Below are 27,609 nucleotides of genomic sequence, written 5' to 3' on the forward strand. Positions count from 1 at the left end.
GCTGATAATATACCAGTACAGATCATGAACCATCCATTCCTTCCAGTCTGATTGCAATTGTGGCAGCCAACCAGAACTTGGCTGCTTATGAAATCTCACTCAATCTGGTTTCTTTTGTATTTTGAGCTAAAGAATTTTCCATCTTTAGTAAAAATTGTCAAATAATTTCACACTTTGTTCATATCTACAGTAACTTACTATTTGGCTGTAAGTTACAGGGACAGTCCTCCAATGCTAAGCACAATACTCTATACATTCACAGTATACATGTAATAAATATTTGCTATTGGATGAAAAAAATTAAAGATAGATCTGTGAAAGATCATAGAAAATCTAGAAATAGAATCTATGAAAGATTACAAATATAAGATGAAAACATTGAGGAAATAAATCATTATTGAATTAAAGCAAATATGAAAATTGAATAACAGAACAATAAACTCAGATTTGTGGCCTTGTTGATTGATTGAGAACATGCTCCAGTAGTGCTGTTCACAACCTGTGCAAGTGCTATCATAAATATACTACAGGAAGTACTTATAGCTTGCTGGGAGTTCCGTCTGATCATTTTACCTGGTGTGGTACCAATGGATGAATGAATGCAAAACTAATAAGTGCTGACTTTGGGGATACACATACAATAAGCACGATAGTCCTCATCCTAAAGAAGCTCACATTCTAGTCAGGAAACACAATACATATAGGATGGTAGTAAACAAGAAAGGGATGTTTTGGTGAAAGTTGGGGATGTAATAGGAATGATGAGTGAAGGCATAGGTTAAATGATAGTCATGTGTTAATGTTGATTTGATAAATGTTTCCAGAGCTAGAGATGAAAAGGAAGTATGGAAAAGGGTATGCTCTCAATGATACGGATTGTAGTAAAGGTAGAGGTGGAGGCATGGTATGAAGATAGTGAGTAATGTGACTAATGAGTAAAATGGTGGGTCTGTGTTTTGATTTGGAGAACTCTTACCACCCAGGATCCCAGTATAGGAATCAGAGTGCCAAGGTGGTGGTAGAGATTGGAGTCAGGCACAATATGAAGATTCTCAAAGAGCTGCATTGTAGGTCTTGGTACGAGTGAAATTGGGGAACATTCCCCAGTCAGGAGCAAAGGGAATAGAACATAGGCTCTCTGTTATTCCTTGTTATTGTTACTTGATTATCTCTTTTTTTCAATCATGCCCTAATGATTATTATTAGATCATAGCTTTAGTGCTAGAGAAGGATCTTAAGAGGCCATCTAAGTTAATCTCCTTTTATAGATGAAGAAACTGAGGTCTAGAGAGATTAAATGACTTGCTCAAGGTCCTACAGGTAGTAGAGATAAAGGTGGTAGTTGAATATGGGGTTCTCTGATTCCCAATCTAGTGCCTTTTGTCATGTCACTTCTCCAGTAATTTTTCTAACATGTTTTTAACGTGTAATTCATTATAGGTAATGTGCTGCAGCTTAATTATATCTTGCCATGAGTCTTCATTATCCTTTGGGTGATGTAGAATTTAAAATTTTTGAAGAATATCAAATCCATGATCACTGGTAGAGTAATGGTATGAATTTAAGGAGCATGAGCTCATTAAAAGCATTTCTCATTTCTCCCATAGCAATCTGTTCTTTTTCTATTCAATTTTGAACTTAGTTGATTGTTGATCCTTAATGGTTTTTAAGATAGGTGTACCCTTGTACCAACTCTATGTTCTATGAATGACCATCCAACTTTATATCATAGTTTAAGAGTAGACAATAGGTGTTCGTTGTTTCCTTGGTTTTTCTGTGATTGCTTTAATAGAACTCTTATTATTTTTTATTTATTAAACACTCTTTTAAATGTTCATGGTTATTATTTAGAAGGTTCTACAATTATGCCTGTATCATTAATGCCATTATATGACATAGAAATTTAAACACATTTTTTTTAAAAATAGTATATAAAGCTAAAGTGATTGTTTAAAAATTGATTATATCACTATTGAGTAATAGAGTTACAGAGGAACTTTAGAAATTGTTTAGTCTGACTCTTAAATTCTATCGATCAGATAATTGCAGAACTTTAAAATTGTAAATGACATTTTCTTACTGGTTATTTCAGCAAATTAATAATTATTTACTTTTCAATAATTCAGTACTATTCCCCTTTACAAAAAATAGCTGAATATTTTTTTTTTAGGTTTTAAAGTAAACCAGTCCTAATAATTTCTATTAATTAAATATACTGAGACTAGTTTTTAGGTTCCTCTATAGGCAATCTTAAATGGAAATAAACATTTATTGTGAGGTCATAAAATCACAATATGTAAATTTATATGTTAAAGGTACTTATGATATTCCTGTTCACATCATTATACATTTTAGCTTCCTTTTCTTCATTTCTTGTATTTGAAAAATCATCTAAAGATGATTGTACTGTTATTCCATGTAGTTTTAGTTAACCTTATTCATTTCCCTTTTTAATTTGATTCAGCAATTAGCTGTAGTACACCAATCTCTGTAATTCAAATGTTGTTACTATTTGAGCTACTAATTACACTAGCAGAGAATATGCATGCTGTGCTGTAGTCTTTTGTTTCAAAAACAATGACACACAGTTTTGTCAAGAGGCATGTTTCTGGGGCTTGCTGGAAATGGCATTGTTCAAAGGTGGCAAGACAAAAGGCCAATATTACTTTTATGGAGACCAAATTTGTTTGCCTTTGATATATAAATACACACACACACACACACACACACTCAAATCTGTTGTCTTTAAAACTGATTTTCAAAGTTTGATTTAAAAATGGGTAATTTATGTATCTATATGAAGTGAAAAATGACAAAATGAAAAAACTTTAGGTAGGAATGATCAATTAATATAATTGAAAATGAGGGCCTAAAATAGTTTCTCAATGATTATTCAGATGTTGAAAATTCTGATTAAAGGTCTTTAGTTGCTTAGAAGATAGAATTTAGAGAAAGCATCATGGTCTAGTGGAAAGAACACTGAATTTGAAGATAATGAATCTTGATTCAAATCCCCATCCTATTACCTGTATGACTTTAAGCAATCCATTTTAAATTTCATTCAGGACACATTTATTGGTTTACTTATGTATATCACTCTTCAGTAAAGTCTTACTATGATGCTTCAAGACACTTTAAAGACACCAGTGAAGATGACTGTATTCTTGGGGTTAGGCCAATAGAATGTAAGTGCTGGAAGATTTCAGTAATGGATAGATAGTGTATTTGTAATTACCTGAAGATTATCTTGGCTAAATTTAACACTTTATTTTATTTTTTCCCCTGTTACATGTAAAAACAAGTTTTAACATTCACTTTTAAAACTTTGAGTTCTGAATTCTCCCCCTTCTCACCTTACTCTACTTCTTTGAGAAAGCAAGTTATTTGATATGTTAAAAATGTGTAATTATGCAAACAAAATATTGCCATAGTAACGTTATGAAAGTAAGCATAGCCCTCTCCCCCAAAAAGAGAAATCTCAAGAAAAATAAGTTTAAAAAAGTATGCTTCAATTTGAATTCACACATCATCAGTTCTATTTTGGGGGAGGATAATTTTCTTTTTCATGATTCCTTCAGAGTTGTCTTAAGTCACAGCATTTCTGAGAAAAGTGAAGTCATTCATTCATAGTTGATCATTCTACAGTATTGCTGTTACTTTGTTTATATTACATCTCATTGTATCTGCTCATGTAAGTCCAGGTTTTACTGAGAGTTGTTCATCATTTTTCATAGCAGAATAACATTCCATTATTATCATATTCCACAGTTTGTTCAGCCATTATATTGATTGTTGCTCTATTTGGCTTGTTTCTCCCATATTGCTTTCTAGTTTTCCCACTAATTTTTGCCAAATAATGAATTCTTATCCCAAAATCTTAAGTCTTTGCATTTGTCAAATTCAAGTTCATCCCATTCACATTCAAAGTTATAATTACTATTTGTGAACTTTTCTACATCTATTTTTATTTATTGTTTTCTTTCTTGGTCTCTTTTTACCCTTTTTTCTGTTAACTTATTTTCTCCTTTTCATTTAGGCTTCATGTCAGGAAAGACTTTTTTTTTTGTTTGTTTGCAAGGCAAAGGTCACACACCTAAGTAACCATTAAGTGTCTGAGGTTGGATTTAAACTCAGGTCTTCCTGACTCCAGGGTTGGTGCTTTATCCATTGTGCTACCAGGCCCATCTCCAGTCGTCCTGATTCATACCTGGCCACTGGACCTAGGTGGCTCTGGAGGAGAAAGTGAAACTGGTGACTTAGCACAGCACCCCCTTGCTCAAATCCAGTTCATGTGCTTGTCATAGCATCAACTCCCTGATGTTGTTGGTATTCTTCAAAAATGAAGGACAAAATATTTTCTCTTTTTACCTTCCTATTCCTTATTTTATCCACTCTTCTATGAGTCCCTCCCTTACCAGCACTCTTAAAAATCTTAATTACTACACTCTCGTAAAAATCCCTCCTTTACGCTGACTCTGTTTTCTAACTTGTCTACAAGTTCAGAAGACTTCAGCACCTTCCCAGATGCACATGTTGTGTTTCCTCTTCAATCCAGATGAGAGTAAGATTTCAATATTAACAACCCTCCACCTTTACCTCGTTTCTTTGTATTAATTCTTTCTTGTTTCATTTTTTGAGCTTTAATTGCTCCTATTTAACCTTTTCCTATCCAATTTTGTTTTCAAGAATCACATCATTATAAACAACTCATCCCCAACCTTTCTTTCAAACCTTGGTAAGGATGACAGTTTTACGAATACTGATATTTTCATATATAAGTAAAAAGACCTTAATAAGTTCCTTATAATTAGCCTTTAATGTTTTCCTTATATTTCTTCTGAATCTTTTATATTGAATTTTCCATTGTATTCTTTTCTTTTTTGTTACAAATATCTAAGTCTTTCAGTTTGTCAGATATCATTTTTTTCCATTCATGATATATTCAACTTTACATTTTTAATTTTAAGTGGTTCTTCATACCAAACAGTGTTATGCCATAACACTTGTACTGCTTTAGACTGAAGGGTTCAGAAGATTCACCATAATTGTAAGGTGTTCATATCAAATATTTCTTCTCTCTGAGATTGCCTCTGATATATACTCTGTGTGTAGTATATACATAATTGTTTGAATGTTGTCTTCTCATTAGAATGTGAACTCTTTGAGGGTAGAGGCCATGTATCTTTTTATTCCATAACTTTACAGTGCATGGCACATTGTAAGTTTTTAATAAATGTATCTTGACCTATATTGACTGTCCAGGGATCTTTGATATACTTGTTCCATTTTTTTCAGAGACATATAAATCTTGGAAGAATGACAAATGGATATATATATATATATATATATGAATTCAAAAAGAAGGAAATCAATCTTGCTTTTAAACTCACATGTTCCTATCACCATACATGGGAAAAGCAAATAAAGGAGAATCTTACTTCATTTGAAAAGACCTGCTAATGGGAATCAGAGCTCATAACAGGCACATAAAAAACAAGTTCAGAGACATACAAAGAAAGTTAGGGACAGACAATAGAGATAATTTCGCTGAGGTCCTCAAAGGCTCGCCAAACCTTTTAAAAGGTCTGTCCCCATACTCCTGGGGATAGACAATATTGATAATTCAGAAGAATCTTCTTACAGAACTTCACTGGAGGTGATTAAACATGTTTTCTTTTATAGGTGCCTGTCTGTAAATCTTGGCTGGAAGAAACCTTCTCTAACCCCCAAAATAGATATTAACAGAATCTCTCTTACCTTTGATTTGATCCAAGAAGCAAAGTGGAGGAGGGGAGCAACCAGTGATTTATTCTTACCTTTTCTGTCTTTAGGATTCCCAGATGAGGTACCAACCACAATATATAGCTTAAACAAAACAATTAAAATAACAAGGCAGAAGGGAAACCATATAAAATCTCACTGAGTTTATTATTTGTGGATCATAAAGTTTTTGACTTGGTAGAGCAGACATATGTATTGAAGATACTTTGAGTTCTCAGATATTAAGATTTTATTTTCCTTGGTAAATGCACTTACTTTTTTCATGATCCCTTGTTAGTATAGAGATGTGGGGCCACTGGAGATGTTTACCACTGTCATGGATAATTCTAGCAGAAAATTCTAAATAGAAAAGGGATATGCTACACAGTGCTGAAATTCTGCAGATGCTCCTATTTGCAGATGACCCAGAGCTGAGGGAAACAAGTCCCATAATAATGTAGTCCTCTTAATGATATCTTCATCCACTCCAAAGAGTTTTTAGCCCAGTCATGCCTAAGAGAAAATATCGGGTAGATGAAGAATTCTCTTCTCTAGACTAATTTTTACAATAGGAGCATCAATAGAACATTGAGTCAATCCATCTGTAAAGATAATACAGATGAACATTGGACTAAACACACATACATATGGCATATATCAGAGGGAAGTAATATTTGATATTTTACATTTTTTACATTTATGGTGAGTCTTCTGAATTCTTCAGTGCATTGGATTACATTTAGTAAAGTATATAACATTTGTAACCATCTTACCCTCCCTGAAACAATAATTAGAAGTTGATTTTTCTCTCTAAGTAGATAGTCTTAGAATAATTTAATTAATAAATTTGTTCTCTCAGAGTTAAGCCCCAAACACAGAATATAGCATTTTTCTTCCATTCTATGCAATGTTAAAAACTAATGGAAACTGTCTTTAAGGTAGGGGGATCCTCTATGAAGAATTTATGGGAGGACCTGGATAAGAGTCCACAGAGTAAGAAGGTATGGATTGATAGTGATCTGTCCTGTTTAGCAGGAACTTATTAAACACCTTCTAGAAGTTATGGTAGGCACTTTGAATACAAAGAGAAAACAAAACTGTCCTTGAAGAAGTATTCACACTGGTGAGATTATAGATTATAATGAAGAATTTCTGTTTTATAGAATGATTATTTAAGTCATAAACAGTAACAGACTTTCCTTAAAACACTTCTCATTTACCATCCCTGTCATATTTCTTTATTTCATGGTTATAGCATTTTAGTCTTTTCAGTCTTATCTTACTGGACATTTAATTCCACATCAAATTGAGTAGTTTATTTGGCATTTGTTTTAAAAAAAATGATTGGAAAAGATGGTATTCAAGGACTTTACATTATATAAACATTTGATAGATAGATAGATAGATAGATAGATAGATAGATAGATAGATAGATAGATAGATAGATACACACTCCCAAAGAACAAGCTAGGTTTGCAATGTTGGCATTATACTTGCCTGATTGCCCTCCCTCATCTCACATATTTGTTTGCCAAGATTTGTCAATTCTGTTTCCACACTATCTCTTACATGTATGCTCTGTTCTACTCAAAAAGCCATCAGTCTTATTCAGAGCCTCTCACTAGTTTTCTAATCAATAGCTGGACCTTAAGTTTCCCCCTTCTCCAGGCTGTCCTTTACCAGCTGCCAAAGTGCTTTTCCTAAAGTGCAGGTTTGATCATGTCATTTTCCCTACTCAGTAAACTCCTGTGATTCCTTTTTAATCTCTTGAATCAAATGGTATAACTGCATCTCTTAATACTATGTATCCAGTTTGCAGGTTGTACCTGTGCCTGGAAAGCACACCTACCTTAGCTCTGCTTGTTGGAATCCCTTGTTTATTTTTTTATTATTTTTTTTTATTAAAGGTTTTATTTCAGTTTTACAATTTCCCCCCCAATCTTAATCCCCTTCCCCACCCCACCCCACAGAAAGCAATTTGTCAGTCTTTACATTGTTTCCATGTTGTGCATTGATCCAAATTGAGTGTGATGAGAGAGAAATCATATCCTTAAGGAAGAAACAAAAAGTATAAGAGATAGCAAGATCAGACAATAAGATATTTGTTTTTTTCCTAAATTAAAGGGAATAGTCTTTGAACTTTGTTCGAACTCCACAGTTCTTTATCTGGATACAGATGGCATTCTCCATTGCAGACAGCCCCAAATTGTCCCTGATTGTTGCACTGATGGAATGAACGAGTCCATCAAGGTTGATCATCACCCCTATGTTTCTGTTAGGGTGTACAATGTTTTTCTGGTTCTCATCTCGCTCAGCATCAGTTCACGCAAAGCCCTCCAGGCTTCCCTGAATTCCCATCCCTCCTGGTTTCTAATAGGACAATAGTGTTCCATGACATACATATATAGTTTGCTAAGCCATTCCCCAACTGAAGGACATTTACTTGATTTCCAATTCTTTGCCACCACAAACAGGGTTGCTATGAATATTTTTGTACAAGTGATGTTTTTACCCTTTTTCATCCTCTTTTCAGGGTATAGATCCAGTAGTGGTATTGCTGGATCAAAAGGTATGCTCATTTTTGTTGCTCTTTGGGTGTAGTTCCAAATTTCTCTCCGGAAAAGTTGGATGAGTTCACAGCTCCACCAACAATGTAATAGTGTCCCAGATTTCCCACAACCCTTCCAACAATGATTATTCTCCTTTCTGCTCATATTGGCTAGTGTGAGAGGTGTGATGGTACCTCAGAGAAGCTTTAATTTGCATTTCTCTAATAATTAACTATTTAGAGCAATTTTTCATATGGCTATGGATTACTTTGATCTCCTCATCTATAAATTGCCTTTGCATATCCTTTGACCATTTGTCAACTGGGGAATGGCTCTTTTTTAAAATATGACTCAGTTCTCTGTATATTTTAGAAATGAGTCCTTTGTCAGAAGCATTAGTTGTAGTCTTGCTTATTTTAAAGCTTTGCTTAAGAACATCTTCTGGATTCCCTCAGATGTTAGTGTTTTCTCTGTCCTAGCTTGTTTGTATTTATTTTATATTTACTTTTTTGCATACATACTGTTTCCCCAATTAGAATATAAGTTCCTCTAGGGCAGAACTACAAGACTTCCCAGGTTTTTCTAAATTTGTCCTTTTTTAATGACATAAATTTCTGGGACTTTTTTATGTTTTTTATGTCTGTGCCTGGTACATAGGGATATTTAATAAAAATTTGATAAATTGAATTTAATATATTTAATTTAATTGGGACTAATATATTATTGCATGATAAACAGTGTATAATGGTTAGAAAGTCAACTTCAGTAGAAAAACCTGGGTTCACACCCCTCCCCTAACTCATACTGGCTGACTAGGTAAGTAGTTATATCGACAATCCTGACTGAGTCTGTAAATTACTCAGGTGAAGGTCTTTGGAGAAGGAACTTCCTTAGCTGAAAACTCATTCTATTAATGAAATTACAGGTCTCCAACCCCATCCCTGTCTCTTTATTTCTATTTGTACCAGTTTTTCAGCTAGGCCTCATTAATTGTACACATTGTTTTCAGCTTTTTTGCTATTATGGATCATCTTCTATTTTTCATTTTCACTACCTGACCTACCTATATTCTTTTCTAATAATACCCATACTTGATTTCTTTTACATAATTTCCCCACATGTAAATCATTATTGAGAATATGTATTGGTTTATTGATTTATATCAAGCTTATGTCTTATTCGGTCTTTTTTTTGGATGACTAATTTATATTCTAGAATTGTATAATTCCATGATTTGTACCTATACAACATTACTAGGAGAGCATTGGTATTAAAGATATGAGCTTCTGCAGCAGCAATAACTTGTAATTATTGAAAGTTCTAGAAAATTTCCCAAATATGATTGTTTTAACTTTCTCCTGAAAATTTCAGATTCAGCTCATTCTTCATCTGTATTCTGTCCAAGATAACATTTCATGTTTATCGCATCTTAGATAAATAAAGTATGTTAAGAACAACTTGGTTAGGGGCAGCTAGGTGGTGAAGTGGATAGAGCACTGGTCCCAGAGTCAGGAGTACCTGAGTTCAAAGCTGGCCTCACACTTAACCTAGCTGTGTGGCCTTGGGCAAGCTACTTAACCCCATTTGCCTTGCAAAAAAAAAAACCCTAAAAAATAAAAAGAACAACTTGCTTAAGCCTTTAAATCTTCATTTTTTTTCTAATGAATTGAATAGGGTTTTTGTTTTTTTTTTGAAGCCAATAAACAGATTTCAGTGAGATCTTATATTCTCTTTCTCTTCTTGGTGTGACTCTAAAAATTTGCTATAGGAGGTACTTAGGGTGTACAGTGGATAAAGCAACAACCCAGGAACCAAGAAGACCTTGGTTCAAATCCAGCCTCAGACACTTGATTCTTATGAGGTGTGTGACCTTGGATAGGTCATCTCCATTCATCCTGATTCATATCTGGCCATTGGACCCAGTTGATTCTGGAAGAGAAAGTGAGGCTGGTGACTTAGCAGAGCCCCCCCCCCCCCCCACTCTAATTCATATGCTTGCCATAGCATCACTACCCATGATGGTCTTCTGTGAAGATGAAGGAGAAAACAGCACAAATTTGCCAAAGGAAGATGTTTATAAAAACCTGCCTGTAAAAGTTTCAACTTTCATCAAAGATGTCCTTGATTTTTTTAATAGAACATTCTCATAAAAATTATAGAAATGAGAAAATGAACTTATAAGTTGTTAATATGCTTTTAGTTATTTGAGCAGTTAAAAGTACTATCTGTAGTCTTTTCATGCCCTTAGAATTCTTCTTTCCTTGAAAATGATCTGAGTGAGTTTTAAAACTGTGCTACTTCCAGCATGCATATTTTCTTAGGCATTTATTTGGTTACATAAAACCACTTTCTTTCTTCATTTTGTTAAGTTTTGGTTCCTCACATATTTTATAGGGTAATGAGGTAATAGAAATAGTGTTCAAGTGTCATTGTTCCTTTTTTGCCTAAAAAACATTGGCAGATGTATTCTGTTTTATATGTTTATTATCTGCCTTTTGGTTTCATCTAGTTCTCTCAGGATAATTTAATTTCACTGGATCTCCTGCCAACCTCTTTGCTCATTCATTTATTTTTCCTAGCTTGCTATTTTGAGGAGCTTGACTTGTAATCATCTGTCATCCTTCTCCTTAACATTTTTAATGTAAGTTCTATTGATGACTTTTGTTTTTAAATCATAGTCACTTCTGGATCTATCAACCTTTTCCTATCCCTCCTCTCCCCATGAAGATCACCCTATAGCAAAGAAAACATGTGAAGTAAAATCAATCAGCCTTCAGATCAGTGGAATGTAACATTTCTGCACCTGCATTTTCCTACTTCTCAACCAAAAGAAAGGAGGTGTGTTCCTCTTCTGTTTTCAAGGATCAAGTTCAGCTTTCAACTTTATTTTAGTATTATTTCATTTATGTGAGTGTCATTGTGTGTTATTGTTCTCCTGGTTCTGTTCAGATAACAATGTATCAGTTGGTATAAGAGGTTGGTTCCATGGTTTTCCTTTATTCATTTTCATCATTTCTTATTATACAGTAATATTAATATTGCCTTAATAATACTATTTTAATATTCCACACTGTGTTCCATCTCCAAATTGATGAACATGAATATAATTTTATTTCCATTTCTTTACCACCATAAGAAATGATACTATGAATATTTAAAGTATAAGTGGGGCCTTTATTCTGTCTTTTATTTGGGAATCTCTGGATCAAAGAATATGAAAAGTTAGTGAATTTCTCACTTAATTACAAATTGATTTCAATAATAGAAAAGATTGTTTTAAGGAATTTCATGAATTAATTCAGTTTCACCTACAATATGCTAGTGTTTCTGCCTTTGCCTTAACCCCTCAAACTTAAGACTTTTTCCAAATTTGTCAGTTTATTGATGCTAAAAGTATGAAATGAAACCAGAATTTTTATTTATATGATTAGTAATTTTGGTTGTTCATAGTTTAAAGTTCTTTTGAAACTTTCATATCTTGACCACTTATCTATTGGGGAATAGCTTGGTCTTATCTGTGATAATTCTCCTTGTATCTTGAATCTCAGACCTTTTTCAGAGATAGTTGATGCAGTGATTTATTTCCCTATTCATCCATTTTTCTTATTCTAGTTACACCAATTTTCTTTATTTTGTAAAAGATTTTATTTATTTTGGATTTTACAGTTTTCCCCTAATCTTGCTTCCCTCCCCCTACCCCCCCACATTGATTTTCCTAATGTAAAAAGATATTTTATATAATCAAAATTGTCTCTTTTCTCCTTATAAACACTTTTTTTTTGTTAGTTTGGAATTCATTCGGTAGGCATAGTTTCTAGTATCTTCTAATTTTCTTAAAATTATGGGCCTTTGATATCTGGGTCTTAAACATTTACAAAACCTTCATAAAGTTTTTTAAATAAAGTTATACCATAAACCACCATTTCCCATATAGTCTGTGAAATGGAATGAGGTCATTAAAAATAAGTTGAGATATATAAAATTAATGTGAGGAGAGTCATCATATCCTTCCACTTTCAAAGACTTCAAATATCAGGTTGGATATTTTAGAGAAGGAAGAAAATCTTAGAACAGGAAAAGGAACTTTTGTGTAGTCTGATATCCCTGTTTTATAGAACAAAAGCCCCTCTTTTTGATGTCAGTATACTTTGAGTGATGCTATATGGTTGAAAGTCATGATACAATAGTTTCCAATCAAAGTTGTTGGTCATTCAAAGGCCAGTATGTATAATGGGTATATGCAGCATATTTCTGATAAAGAATTGTACAATCAGTGAAAATTAGTGTTGTCATCAGAGAGATTTAGACTAGAACGAGGAAACTACCTAGGAAAAGAGATTGAACTATAAGAATAAGAAATAACTGCAAAAGAGTCTACATGCATCTTGAAATCTAGAGGAATTTCTTTCCAACATATTGGTGACTCCTTTAGAGGATTTATGAGAGGACATGAACAAGAGTTGGACAGGATTAAAAAGTGTCAGTGAATTGAGATTTGCACAGTTGGAGGAAACACTTTTCTTGAGGAATTCCCAGAGCCATTCAAATAAGATTAGATAATAGAGGTGACTCATAATTTTTTTCTTCTGCTTCAAATAAATTTTTTTCAGAAGTGGTTTATCAAAAAAAAATTCATATGTTTAAAAGTTAATGAAAACTAAATTCCCTAGTGGCTATAAATTCCTAAGTTAAACTATTTATGATATTTACTTATTTAGATATTTTCCAAACAGTAATTTTTCTCAGTTGAAAACTTTTAAGTATAATTTAGAATAGTTGAAGTGAAGTTTCAGGAAAACTGCATGACATTAAAAACCATAGATTTGCAATACAGTTTTTTTAAACATCAAGAGTATGTATAATTTTGACTCATGTTCAATTTCTAATTTCTCTATTATCCACAGTAATTACCTACAATAAACTTCCTATACTGTACCAAATATTTCCAGGGTAAAAATAAAAGGGATTGTACAATTTAAAATCAAGTGTCATCTTTTTTCTTTTTCTTTCTCTTTAAAGTGATTCTGAATCATACTGAACACAACCTAACTGTGTCTCAGGTTCCATATCCCCAAATGTGGTATGTGTTTTATGTTGACAAGTTTACATGTGTCGAAGACTTTGGAAATTCCGAATTAGAAGATATCTCATTTGAAATGATATTATTAAATCCAGATGCTGCAGGGAATCCTTTGGATCATTTTGGTGCTGGAGAGTCTGGTAAGGATACTTTTTTCTTTTAAATTTATTGTTTAATTATATATATATATATATATATATATATATATATATATATATATATATATATATATATATATATATGTATATATATATTTATATATATTTATATATGTGTGTGTGTGTATGTGTATGTGTATGCTGGGCAGAAAGGTGGTACAGCAGATAAGAGTGGGTGAATAGACCAAGATATAAAAGGTCACATAATTTTAAAAAATTAGAAGAAAATGCATATTATGCCTATAGGATAAATGGCCAGATATGAATCTGGATGAATGGAGATGACCTGTCCAAGGTCACACACCTCATAATGAACCTAGAATCAAATATGGCCTCAAACATTTACTAACTGTGTGACTCTGGGCAAATCACTTTACCTTGAGTTTCCTCATTTATAACATGAACTAGAAAAGGAAATGGCAAACTATTCCATTATCTCTGCCAAGAAAATCCTACATGGGATCACAGAAAGCCAGACATGACCGAAAAAAAATGATTCAATAGCTCTAGCAACAGTGTACGTGTAAATATGTATATATGTACGTATATATGTGCGTGTGTATTTGGAGAGAGAATGAAGAGAGTCATGGTAAGGATTTGGGCAAGTCTGAAACTCATTAAGTAGAAATAAAGACTGATCCAAACTCTGTCCTCTGCCTTTTGCTTCATGATAAATTTTAATTTGGAATTTTTACTTGTCACTATATCATACTTTTTCTTAATTATTCTTGTGTCTGGTGCACAAACCCACCTCCTGTACTACCTGTATATCCTTACTATAGCAGCCCAGGACTCATTGATCTGCTTTTTCGTGTGGTGTGTGTGTGTGTGTGTGTATGCATGCATGTGTGCACCCATGCCTCTTTTAAAACTTGGAAGTGAATATAATTAGAACCATTTTTAATTCAATCAAAGGAAAAGAAACTTACTGGAACTACCAGAATGTTTCTTTTTATAACAAATTCCATCAAATGGCTCCTGATATTGTTATTCATTGACTTAGATTATTTCTTTGCCATATTTTAAAATATCACAAGTTCCTAAATGTTTTAGGAACACTTTTTGGGTTTTTTTTTTTAATTTTTGCAAGGCAATGGGGTTAAGTGACTTGCCCAAGGTCACACAGCTAGGTAATTATTAAGAGTCTGAGGTTGAATTTGAACTCAGGTCCTCCTGATTCCAGGGCCATTGCTCTATCCACTATGCCACCTAGCTACCCCCTTAGGAACACTTTGGTTTGTAGGTTGAGCCCTAGAGAGATTTTACTCCTATGTGACATCATGTTTGAAAACTATGTTTTCAGTGAAGCACTTCTCATTAGTCCATTTCAGGAGTGTCTATTAGTCTGTATTTTACTTAACTCATTTCCAGACTTTACCCTTAAAGGAGGAAAGTTGTCTCAACTTTGCCCATTTTCAGAGATGTGATTTACCATATATTCATCAGAGGTGCATATATAAAATTTTATAATGTATTATAAAGTTATGTTGCAGATATTTGCAATTAAAGCTGTATGTAATCATTATTTTCAAATCAAAAAAATTCTTTATACCCAACATGCTTGGAGTTAATCCTATTTTTTGGTAGACTCACTCTCTGAAATAGAAAAAAATCCAAGTCATGCTTCAGATTGATACAGAATTCTTCTGGTTATGAATACCACATTTATCAAGAGAACAAAGTGGCTCTTCAACATTTAAAAAAAATGTAGTTCTGCTAAATATATGTATATGTGATATATGGTTTATTTTATAGAACAAGGAAGAGAGTCACATGAACCATCTATGGTGCTAATTTTCATTGGTATAGTTCTCAGAATTTGTGAGAATAAAGTATTGGTGTACCTTCCATACCTGAGAGAAAAACTAGTTTATACTAATTTCCCTTGCTGTTCCTCATCCCTATCCCACAAAGTCAGTATGTGAAAAGATTTTCATCCTCCTCTCTTCCTGTCCTACTGTATTATTTTACTGTTATCTTTCACCAAATTCATCTTCTTTGATGGAAACAGAGGGAAATATCATTTGCTAGGTAATTGTATGAAAATTGCAAAGGAATTTTCTCAATTTGGTTTGTGTTCAGATTTATGTATTTCATAATATAGGTAGCATTCACCATCTGTTTCATACTCCTTTAAAATATATTTTTTCTTCCTTTTGAATGTATATTTTATTCTTTAGTGCCATCTTTTAAAATTAAACTTAGTTTTCAAAATTAAAAAAACATTGTTTTTTTCTGATGAAGGGTAAGCAGCAGAATATAATTAAAATTGGTGGTTGAAAAGTAAGTAAAAACAGGTTTACTTTTTTCACCATTAGAGCTATATTTACTTAAAAAGCAGCAAATTCAAAACAAGGAGTATATTTTTAAACTATCTTGTTGGCAATCAAGGCAAGAATGATTTATGCAAACTTCAGTGAAATTGCATTCTGTGAGCAAAATGCTACCCATGGCTGCACAAATGCCTTCAGTCCAACTCATTTTATGCATTGCTGTCTCAGTGAAATAATTTCCTCTGCTGATTATTATCTTAGGATCCAGAAATACTGAAGAATCCCAAAACATCTTTCTGGTTATATGAGTTTCATTTTTCAAAAGTCCTTTCTTCTTGTTACTTGGTAAATGGTGGAAGACTTTTCCTTTGGGGATAGATTTGTAGACTTATGAAGCATGTCTATTTTCTCCTTTATGGAAAGATTCTAGATAAAAAGAAATATAGTTTTAATTCACTAATGCTGAAGAGTAAAAGAAAATCACAGCAGTATGAGAGAGTTGGTGGTAGGGTTGCCCTTGGGATCAGGAAAATTCTGGGTCCTACTTCCAATGTGGACTAGTTGTGTATTCTCAAGTTAGTCATCTAACTTCTTAGTAACAAGATTGTGTTTGCTCATCTGCCCCTTCTGGTTAAAATTTTTCTTAGTTCTCACCCTCCAGCTGCTAGTGCTTTCTCTTCTGAACAGGAAAAAAAATACATATTTATTTTGAATTTATTTTTGTTTGTGTGTATGTAAATGCATATATACACATACTTTCACATACGTTGTTTGTAGATATTCACACATCACATACATGTTCATAGATAGATATATAAAACATTCATTTAGTGCTTAGCTTACTGTTTACAAAACTGGGCTATGAATTCAAGCAAACCAGAAACTACCCTCAAAGAACTTACATTATTATGGGGAAGAGAATACATAAAAAGAAAGGTGGTAGATGGCAAGGATCTGTAAGGAGTGGAGAAGGGATGGAGTAACTCCACGTGACTGCATGAGAGAGGAAGAAGGAAATTCCATCCTGGGAGTTTCCCTGTATAGATAAAATCAGAGACCAGAGAATGAAAACAAAAGCTCAAGTGTAGAATAGCATTATTTAAATAAAAGCATTTGATTTTAGTTATGGTGCTCATATTTTCTGCATTTACTATAGTGAAATATGCAGCATTCCTGGTCCCTATCTAATTTCCTTATGAGAAATAACACTGATCAGGTGATGACTGTATCCCTTCCAGACATGTATACACTATTTCAGTACTGATATCCTTCTCTAAGTGATAGAAAAATGTATGTTCCCACCTATAGTTTCCTTATTTTTTCAAGTCTAAATATAATGATGTATTATGGCATGGTGTTTAGACTATGAGTCTCTTCCATTGACACTTTGTGACTGGGCAAATCACCTAATATCTCTGTGCTGCTAACATAACTCTTTAAGACTAGAAATTACAGACAAGTTGTTGATGTTCATTGATGGAGCGGGTGGTCTTGCACTGATGAAATCACAAATTTAAACTGAGTCTAAACATAGTTATTCCACCTGTATTTTCTAGTAATCCTCCAAGTTTTCATCAGGGTTTGAAAGTGATCCTGAGAAAGTGCAAATTGCAATATGTCCTGCAAAACCTTTGAGCTTGGGATCAATGATGTGTCTGTTGTCCAGTCTAGCCAAACATAGAAAAACCTCTTAGAATGTTTTCTAGGTGATGAAATTTCTTTAGCCACAGGAATTCATGAACGTTGGCTCAAGTATAAGGGGAGTTATATCTATGAAGGTGGTAACCACATTCATAAAATCAGATCCTTGAAGTTTTATAACTCGGGTGTTAGAATGGACTATACTCTAGAATTCATTTTATGTAGAGCAAGTGGGACACCCAGTGGCTAAACTATTTATTGGTTTTTTTTTTTCCTTTTTTCCATTTTCATGCTATTCCTTGCTTTTATCTAACACCTATGATTGAATTATTTTTTTAATACAGCACATCCTAGTTATACATGTAGATGTTTGTATTTGTCTTTCAAAAATGGTTATTTTTTTCCACTTCCTTTAGTAAGAATGTTTATGGTAGAAATGATTATGATATTTCTTAAAAAAGAATTAAGCTTTAAATTTGTTCACAATTTTCAAGCTTCTCAATTAAAATTATTTTTCTGATACTGTGAAATAAAGATAGAAGTGTTATTGAGCACATCACTTATTTAATGTAAAATGAGATTTGCTATAAAAGTTATCATTCATCAGATAGAAACCAGAAACTTTAGTTAGGGAATTGGCTTCATTGGAAAAAAGATATAGTTAGCTAGCCTTACCATGAAAACTATCATTTTAAAATTTTCCATAGCAAGCATATTTCTTCATTAATTAGCTGAGATAATTAGTTGTTGGGGCATTTTAAAACCATTAGTTACCTATAACAAGATGTACTTCTAACAGAAGCAAATACTTAGCTTTCACTTTAATATGAAAAGAATAGCTTTTTTGGAGAAAAGCAAATCTGTATTTTATACAAATGAATGTCAAATTAAAAGCATTGCTTTCATTTACTTTTTTTTAGTTTAGTCTTTTTTTTTTTTTGCAAGGCAATGGGGTTAAGTGGCTTGCCCAAGGCCACACAGCTAGGTAATTATTAAGTGTCTGAGGTCGGATTTGAACTCAGGTACTCCTGACTCCAGGGCCCGTGCTCTATCCACTGCACCACCTAGTCACCCCCATTTACTTTTTTTTGAACAAAGTCAAAACAGGTTCTGTTAGTGAACCAGCAACATTCACCTTGGTTCTTTCTAGCTTAATTGTAAACAAGGAGGATATTTATATCATTTAAACTAAGGGACAGACTTGCTTTTTTATGGTTTTTTTTTAATGGTTGATAGTTCTAGAGGACTAGATTTTGAAAAATAACTTTTTCAATTCATGACCAAAAGCAAACAGTTATGTAGTTCAATTTACTTTGAAATACCAAATGTAATTCAGATTTTTAGATTTTCTAGAAACCTGTTGTCAGAGAGATTTTAGTAGACTTAGAAATAGACCTTTTATTTTTCAGTTGATACAAACCATCTTTTTTTTTTTTCTCTTCCAGGGTTACATGAATTCTTTTTCCTTCTAGTCCTGGTATACTTTGTGGCTGCCTGCATTTATGCTCAATCGCTGTGGCAGGCTGTTAAGAAAGGAGGGCCCATGCACATGGTTTTAAAAGTCTTAACAACTGCATTGCTCTTGCAAGCTGGTTCAGCTTTAGCTAATTACCTGCATTTCTCCAGGTATCTTGCTACCTCATTAAAGTTAATTAATTCTAATGAATCTTTCCAAATTATAGTTATTCTGATTATAATTTTGTTTTAAACTTTCTAGTTTATACTAATGCTATTCCTTTCCATTTCTTAGTTACTCCAAAGATGGAATAGGGGTCCCTCTTATGGGAAGTTTGGCAGAATGTAAGTATCTTTTAAAAATATATATATTTTAAAACAAAATCATTGGTTTTTGTAAGTCATTCTTCTAATATGAGAATCAGTTTCTTTAGTGATGACTTGAATTTTTGCTGTATCTGGACCAATGGAAAAATTTCAGAGGGTAATCAATCAGTTTGACAACGATGATCCAAGTACTGTAATTATCATGATACAAGTTTAATCTTATTTAATCTTATTTTTTCCTGCTTTTTTATTTTTAGAGTACAAAATTAAATCGGAAAAGTTTAGCTAGGCTTAGATACATACCATTTCAGAATTAAGAATAGAAAGGAGGACAAATGCCGAAGAACTTACCTTAAAATTCAGGTTCTAAATATAAATATATCCTTCGGGGGGATAACATTCCTTATATTTTTGTGTTCCTCACATTTCACTATCATAGGAGTTTTCATCTGGCTAGTTACTTATACTGGTCCAGGAATACACTCTGCTAGTCCTAGTGTCTAAGATTATAAAAAATAGTGAGCCTGAATTTTACTTGTATTCACAAGGACGACATAAATGAACCCTTTTTTTTTTTTGGCAAGGCAGTGGGGTTAAGTGGCTTGCTCAAGGCCACATAGCTAGGTAATTATTAAGTGTCTGAGGCCGGATTTGAACTCAGGTACTCCTGACTCCAGGACCGATGCTTTATGTACTGTGCCACCTAGCTGCCCCCCATAAATGAACTCTTGCACTCCATCTGTGTCAACTTTGATTTATCAGCTCCATTTAGTGGAGTATTCAGGTCCCTTGGTTCTCCTCCTCTTTCATGTTATCAACTTTTGTCTTTTTTCAGAATCATAAGATTCTCAGAAGTCATTTAATCCAAGAATGCCATTGTGTAGGTGAGACTAACACATAGAATTTAAGTAATTTGCCCAAGATCATTCAATAGGCTAATAAGAAATATGGAATTTTAACTAATCTCTTAAAAAGTGTTTTTTCCATTGTACCATGTGACTTCCCAACAATTAATATGTACCTCCACAAAGGTTGGTCAAGAAAAATAAGAAGAACATAAATGACAATCTTGTTATTATATGTTTGATAGGGTTGAGTCAGTGAGATATTGAAAGTTTCTTGGTAAAATAGACTTTTTTGGTATCCATATTATTCTGGACTCCCATTCATACAGTTTGTTGTTCCTATAATTTAATGGGTAATTCACTCCCTTTAAGATAAACCAAACTACTTTGTGTTTAGATAGAGAATTATATCTAAAACATTCTGTTATTTTGTTTCAAACATAATTTTCAAATATATAAAGAAATAATTTGGAAAATCGGACTAGTTGTATATATTTGTCTTTGGTATTTTTGCAGTTTAATGAAGATAACAAACTTGATGATTATGATAGCTATCATCTATATAGCTTCTACTTATATGCCAAGTGTTTTATAATTATTATCTCATTTAATCTTCACAGCAATTCTGAGAGGTAGATGTTCTTATTTGTTCCATTTTAAATTGAAGAAACTGAGGTATACAGATTAAGTGATTTACTAAAGATCATCCAGTTAATAAATATCTACAGTAAAATTTGAACTCAGGTCTTCTGCCTATTAGGCCTAGCACTCTATTCATTGTGCCATCTAGCAGCTTTGTTTATATAGATTAATTAACAACCAAATCATGTTGTAATGACCAAATAGCCAGTTGTGCAATGTTTACCAATAGTTTACCATTACTTTTTTGATTAAAAGATCCTATTTAAATATTGTATCAAAATCTAAAATTTTAATCTTTATATCTTTTGAAAATATCAGTCATTTAACAAGTTGAATTTGGTATATCCTTTCCTAAAATAAAAATATAAGCATAAGGACAAAAAAAATCCATTTTAATTAGGTTGTCAGCAAACTATCAAATTATTTGAATTCTATTGATCATGTCAGTATTAGTTATATTATTATATAGCAGTTATATTATCTTTGAATATAAGTAAATATAAGTAAACTTTATTATATAGTTAACCTTATGTCACTTTTAAAAATAGCTTCAGATGAGGGTAGTGGCTGATTTAAGTTACTTTCCAAAACAGAGAAGATTGTAAAGAAAGATGTATTTTGTTAAAATGTTGTAAACTTTATCATGGACCAAATCAAAATTCAGTAGGACACAATGATTGCTCTATTTTTTTTTTGCTTTTTAAAAAGTATTTAATAAATTTAATATATTACTTCCAAATCTATCCTGTTCATTTTTCCTTATGAATTTATCTTCTCTATGCATTTTAAAAATGCTTCAGTACCCTTTTCCCCCCACCATTCTTTTTGGACAATGCTATCAACAACTCCCCCTTTCTCCCCAATTTCTCTCCTTCCAAATAAAAAGAACCTCTGTCCCCAAAATTCTTGTAATCACAAAGCATAATCAAAGTAAACTCACACATTGGTCATGACCAAATAGGTATGTCTCATTCTGGGTTATATTGTTGACCTGTAGGAAAGTAGTTTATAAAACAACAACCATATAAACTTAAAACATTTTCAGACTTTTGGGTCTTCTTGATTTTATTACTATTTATCTGCATTAATGTTGCTTCCACTGATGTCAATTTGTAATTCTAACTGATGGCCACCTGATGGCGCATCACACTAGTGCAATGGACATTCATTTTCTTCAGAACTTGAACTGTGACTCTATACTGTTAATCCCCAGATAGCAAATCATATAATAGTCATGTAACTGTTAGCATATTTTTTTCATATTAATACTTTGTGTTAGAAAATATTGACTCTAAACACTAGTTGTGTTAGAAACATAAAATATTGCAACCTACTGTAAGAATTACAACATTCAACAATTTTGATGAAATAATTAACAAGTTATATGTTAAGAGAACAGGATTAAGAAACAAGTATAAAAACTTACTAATAATTGTAGCTTATGTTTGCATAAACTATCTTACAATTTACAGAAATTTACAGATCTAGGAAAGTGAACTTATGAAGAATTGAAATTCAAGTTCTACTATTGTTAAACTATGTGACTTTTATCCAATCTGGACCTCAGTTTCCAATTTTTATCAAGTACAGGGTTATTACTTGATGATCTCTAACAGCCTTTCCAATTTATTTGAATTAAATTCAATAACCATTTACTTAATGCCAACTATGTGCAAGGTATCATACTAGGAAATAGTTCAATATATCTTAAAATAAGGTAAAAATAGGCTTGAGTGGTGATGACTCATGAAGCACTGACTAATAAAAGTTAATTAAGTTAGTGGGCTAAATAAACAACACTGGCTCCAATTTCATTTTATCTAAATTACTTTCATGTTGTATTGAGTACTGAATGAAAGGTATAATTCCAGAGTGTCATTTTTAATTCATAGACTGGTTTGCTATTCATTTATCTCTTTTGTTTTCTGGTCCCTTAGAAGAAAGGAATACTTTGTATGAAAAAGAATGACTGTCATGACTGTTTTCATCTTTCATCAGTTTGTGACATAGCCTCCCAGATCCAGATGCTGTACTTATTACTGAGCTTATGCATGGGTTGGACAATAGGCAGAATGAAGAAATATCAAAGCAGACCTCTCCAGTGGGATTCTACTCCAGCATCTACTGGCATAGCTGTAGTTGTTGTCATAATTCAGGTCTGTGCTATTTAATAGTCTTCCTGCTTTGCTTTGTTTGGAGGAGAGAATTAAATTTGAGAAGTATTATTAGGTTTAAATGTAGTTTTGAAATTATGAATAAACAGTTATTTTTTTGTTTACAACTTTTTTGTTACAACTTTTTCCAACTTGAGCCTGGTGCTACTAATATTTAACTTTATGCCATTTTTGATTATTACCATTTAACTTTAACTTATCTGCATCAAATTCTGCTATGTAGGAATTTGTGTTGAAATAGAATAACCCAGTGTTGAAGATGATTATAAAGTCATCAGGTTCAGTTTTGTTACTTAAGTATTTCAGAATTCAAATCACTAACTGAAAAATGAAGTTTCAATCTAACTGGAAATGAAAACTTAGAATGGGAAAGAAGCAGAATTTAATTGAACTAGGTATCTTTTTTTTTTTTTATAGTTTTTGCAAGGCAGTGGGGTTAAGTGGCTTGCCCAAGGCTACACAGCTAGGTAATTATAAAGTGTCTGAGGCCAGATTTTAACTCAGGTACTCCTGACTCCAGGGCCAGTACTCTATCCACTGTGCCACCTAGCCACCCCAGGATCATTTTTTCTTAAAAAAATCTTTGTTACTGATTTATCTCAATCTCTTTTTCTTCAACTAAATATAGTACAGTGCTCACTTCAGCAGCACATATACTAAAATTGGAACTATACAGAGAAGATTAGCATGGCCCTTGTGCAAGAATGACACATAAATTCGTGAAACTAAATATAGTTTGATGGTATCCACTGTATTTCAAGATTCAAAGTTCTACATATAAGATATAAAAAGATATATAAAAATCGGAGTATGGAAAGGAAATTAACTTTTGTAAATAATTTATGATTGGTTAATGGTTGGTATTTCTAAATAAAGATAAAATATCATAATTCTTTAAGGAACAGTTTAGAATTTAAAAAGTTAATAATCTAGAAAAGAGACCTCAAGGCTTATTTCAGTTAGACAAATGCTCCGTACTTAGGCAAGAAACAATTCTATTAGGCAGGAAATAAATATTAATGAACAAAAGCAAACAAATAAATGAAAAGGGGCAAAATTCTAACAATTGTAATGTTTTGATCCTGAAATAATTGGTATATAAAAGAGATTTACTAATATATCAGATTTTCATTTCTTATACTTTATTTCCTTTCCTTCATAGAATTCCTATTATCTCTTAAAAAGAAGAAAAAATTGAATGTAAAGGGAATTTCATCCCAAACTCTTTGTCTAATTTTAATACATTACTATAGACAAATTATGTATTGAGCAGTCATATGTGTTGTATCACTATGAGAACTTACAGAGTATAGATTGCTGTCAAGAAACCCCAATTTAATAAAGTGAGCAGGATGGTTTGACTATCAATATAAATTGATTATGTATTAATTTATGTTTATAAAATGGGAGTGAGCTAGAATGTGTAAAAGTGATATGAAGAGTATTAAAGAATACTTCTGTGTTAAATGAGAAGCATTTTAGAAGAATGTTTTGAATCACAGCTTACAGAATGAGAAGGGTTCAGTATGGTTAGACTGAGAGGGGTTATCCACATTAGTCTATTCAAGTAATGAAGAATGACTTGTACAAAGGCTTTAACCTGAGAAGGTTACTCTGTGCCAAAGTGGGCTAGCAAGGGAATAGCAAGGGAGTTTAGGTGACTAAAACAGTGATGGTGTACAGATTTAAACCTCTTAAGAATAGTCCAAGAGACATAAAACACTCATAAGATAGTAGATAACATTTTCAAGTCTGTGGGTTAAAAGGTCTTAAAAGTGGTACGTACAATTGACTAAAGGGAAGGCTAATAACTAGGATTTCTGTAAAATGTATTACAGCAATTAAGGTACATGATATTCAGCATTCGATAAAGAAGTTTGGTAATAACTTTGGTTGTAGAAAATAATGAATCTGAGAGCAAACAGAAGCAAAAGTTAAATCCAAAAAGTGCTGAAGATTCAGAGGACACATAGTAAAGTTTACAGGATTTGCTAAATATATAGATCTGCACGCAAAGGTCCTAAGACATGATAGAAGAGACAAATCCAAAGATTTCCAGATTATAAAAAAAAATGAAGTATTGAAAAGTGTTGGAGCTCTGAATGAGTTATAGAAGAAAAATGAAGATCTCTTTTCAAGTTGTATCTGATACTTTTGATTTTGGAGGGGGAAAATCTTTTTTTATTGTTATAATTTAACAATTCGGTAGTTTTTAGAGAAGCATTTTGGGAAAATATTTTATAAAGCACATAGATATAATATTTAATAAAATCTAAGATTACTAATTGTTTTTACAGAGTATTTTGCTGCTTTGGGAACAATTTGAAGATACCAACCACCACAGTTACCATGCACAGTATAACTTAGCAGGGATACTTCTCATTATTTTAAGAGTTTGCCTAGCATTATCTATAGGCTGTGGCCTCTACCAGATCATCTCAGTAGAAAGAAGTACACTTAAAAGGGAGTTCTATATCACATTTGCCAAAGTAAGTGTTCTGTGTAGGAAATAACTTTTTTATTATGTTTTCTTCACTTTTTTTCACAAAGGTAAATGGTGCATTAGTATAAAGCATCTATTTAGGAGGCATCAGACCCACACTAGTACCACTATTCATCCTGTAATCATCATTCAGTATCTGTGACCCATAAATTTTTTTATATGTAAATGGAGAGTTTGTTTATTCTCTGCTGTTGGGCAGCCACTATATATATGGATCATATATATGGATCTTTTCAGACCTTATATTGACTTACCTTAAAATGTAATGTTATCTATGTTTTATTGTATTTTTATTTATTTTGTTAAATATTTCCAAATTACATTTTAATCTGGACTATAAAATTGGTCCAGACTTAAGAGTGTTGTGGGCTTGTTGACACTGCTGCTCTAGGTAACTAAGACTATCAGTGCAGAGTATATATTGATCTATATTGGTTAGAGGGAATTTTCTCACCAAAATGTTCCCTGTATCAGTCACAATTACAGTCCCTAATCCTTCCTTAAGAGACATATATTAAACAAATGCAAAATACTATAGCTGAAGGGAAGTCTTTTGTGATGCAGGTATCATCAGAGGTAGAAGTCCAGTGATGGACCATCTTTCTACAAAAACAGAAACAGCCAAGTGACTGAGATACATTTTATATCCTACTTGGTCCTCCTCACCTCTAAATACTAACTTATCCAGAGAGCAGTGGGGACAGATGGAGAAGATATCATGGCATAATGGGAAAAAAATATTGAATTTATAGTCAGAAGACCTGGATTTGAGACCTAACTTTGCCTTTTACTTTCTGGGTTAGTTTCTTCATTTGTGAAGTGAGAAGGCCAAATGAGATTACTTCTAAAGTTTTTTCTGACTCTAAATCCCATGATCCTGAGTCTGACTGGGGTTGTTCTACATTATTGTTTAAGGCAAAGAAGAGAATACTGAGCATGATACTTCCATTTCTCTTTTGGTTCCTGGTATGATCTTGAAACCAATTTGATTTAATTTGATTTATAAAGGGGGAGTTTTCAGAGTTTCAGTGAATGGTACAGAGAGTGGGATAGAAGGTAGACAGTCCAACATTTTCAGCCTTAGCCCAGGTCATGTCTTCTTTCTAGACAGTACCAGGAGCCATACCAAATGTCAATTATATCAATTCATCTTTGGAATGATGTTATTGATCCTTTCATACCTATACATATCAGGGAATGAAACGCCACTTTATTTCATCCTGAAAATTATTTAGAGATTAAAGAATTTTTTTTTGCTTGAGTACCTTTAAGAAACTATTTGGGGGTTGTATTTATTAAACTCAATCTTTTTCTTTCATTACCTTAGGATTCAAAGTATACTAAATTGAAATTTAATGGTTTAAATTTTTAAATCCTTTCATCTATTCAATTTTTGAATTTCAGGAAAAAAGATTACTTGATATGTATGATAAATTTGGTGTAAATTGTAAATTGATAGATATGTAACAGTTCATTATTGGTATAACAGGACAAGGACTCATATACATATATGCATATACACACACACACACAAGCATGAGTACATCAGGACAAGGACTCACATATATATGTGTGTGTGTATATATATACATTATATATATATAAGAATAGGTTTCTAAATGCTATAAAAATGTTATCATCCTGGTGAGACAAAAAGCTTATTAATATGATAGCAGTGAAAAACTTTCGGGTCCTAATCATACCATTCCACTTTGAAACTTATTTTAATCAGCCTAGTACCATGTGGCTAAAGTTTTCTTGTAATTTCCTTTCAGAGTATGAGCATGATCTTACTCATCTAATATTTTATCCTTCTGTTTCAGGGCTGTGTCTTATGGTTTTTATGCCATCCAGGTCTGGCAACCATTTCTGTTATTTTTAGTGACTACCAAAGAGACAAGGTGGGTAGTGTAAAAGGTTAAAACTTATTCATATACACATATCTGCACATAGATGTTTAAGTAATTATGAGAATATAATTATATGTTTGCTTAAGAAATTATGAGAAGACCAAAATTGTCTCCATTCAAAAGCTAAATCTATGTGGAAAGAAGGGGAAGAAAGTCTATGTAAAATAAAACATGTACTGACACAATGGGTCTTTTTGCTTAAAACTCATATGCAAATTAGAGCTTTGGAGTAAAGTTCCTTAGAAGAAAAGTAAAGCACGATTTTTTTTTTGTTCTTTATCACAACACCAAA

The 27,609-nt window shown here is 32.6% G+C and overlaps 1 protein-coding gene and 1 non-coding gene across 3 annotated transcripts in view; both read left to right on the top strand.

Annotated features, from left to right (window-relative positions):
* GPR180 (G protein-coupled receptor 180) overlaps nucleotides 1-27,609 on the top strand; it is a 41,610-nt gene that overhangs the window by 7,133 nt on the left and 6,868 nt on the right. The window contains exons 3-8 of one of the 2 annotated variants that reach the window (XM_074191903.1): nucleotides 13,485-13,529; nucleotides 18,907-19,087; nucleotides 19,212-19,261; nucleotides 22,729-22,886; nucleotides 25,202-25,393; nucleotides 27,231-27,308. In XM_074191903.1, coding sequence (XP_074048004.1) covers nucleotides 13,485-13,529; nucleotides 18,907-19,087; nucleotides 19,212-19,261; nucleotides 22,729-22,886; nucleotides 25,202-25,393; nucleotides 27,231-27,308 — 704 coding nt within the window. Of the gene's footprint in view, nucleotides 1-13,328; nucleotides 13,530-18,906; nucleotides 19,088-19,211; nucleotides 19,262-22,728; nucleotides 22,887-25,201; nucleotides 25,394-27,230; nucleotides 27,309-27,609 lie in introns of both variants that reach the window. The other variant, XM_074191902.1, reaches the window with a different exon arrangement.
* On the top strand, nucleotides 23,537-23,643 carry LOC141492445 (U6 spliceosomal RNA). The gene has a single exon (XR_012469912.1). It is a non-coding gene; the product is annotated as a U6 spliceosomal RNA (small nuclear RNA).

This window comes from Macrotis lagotis, chromosome 6 (assembly GCF_037893015.1).
Source record: "Macrotis lagotis isolate mMagLag1 chromosome 6, bilby.v1.9.chrom.fasta, whole genome shotgun sequence".
Classification (NCBI taxonomy): Eukaryota; Metazoa; Chordata; class Mammalia; order Peramelemorphia; family Peramelidae; genus Macrotis; species Macrotis lagotis.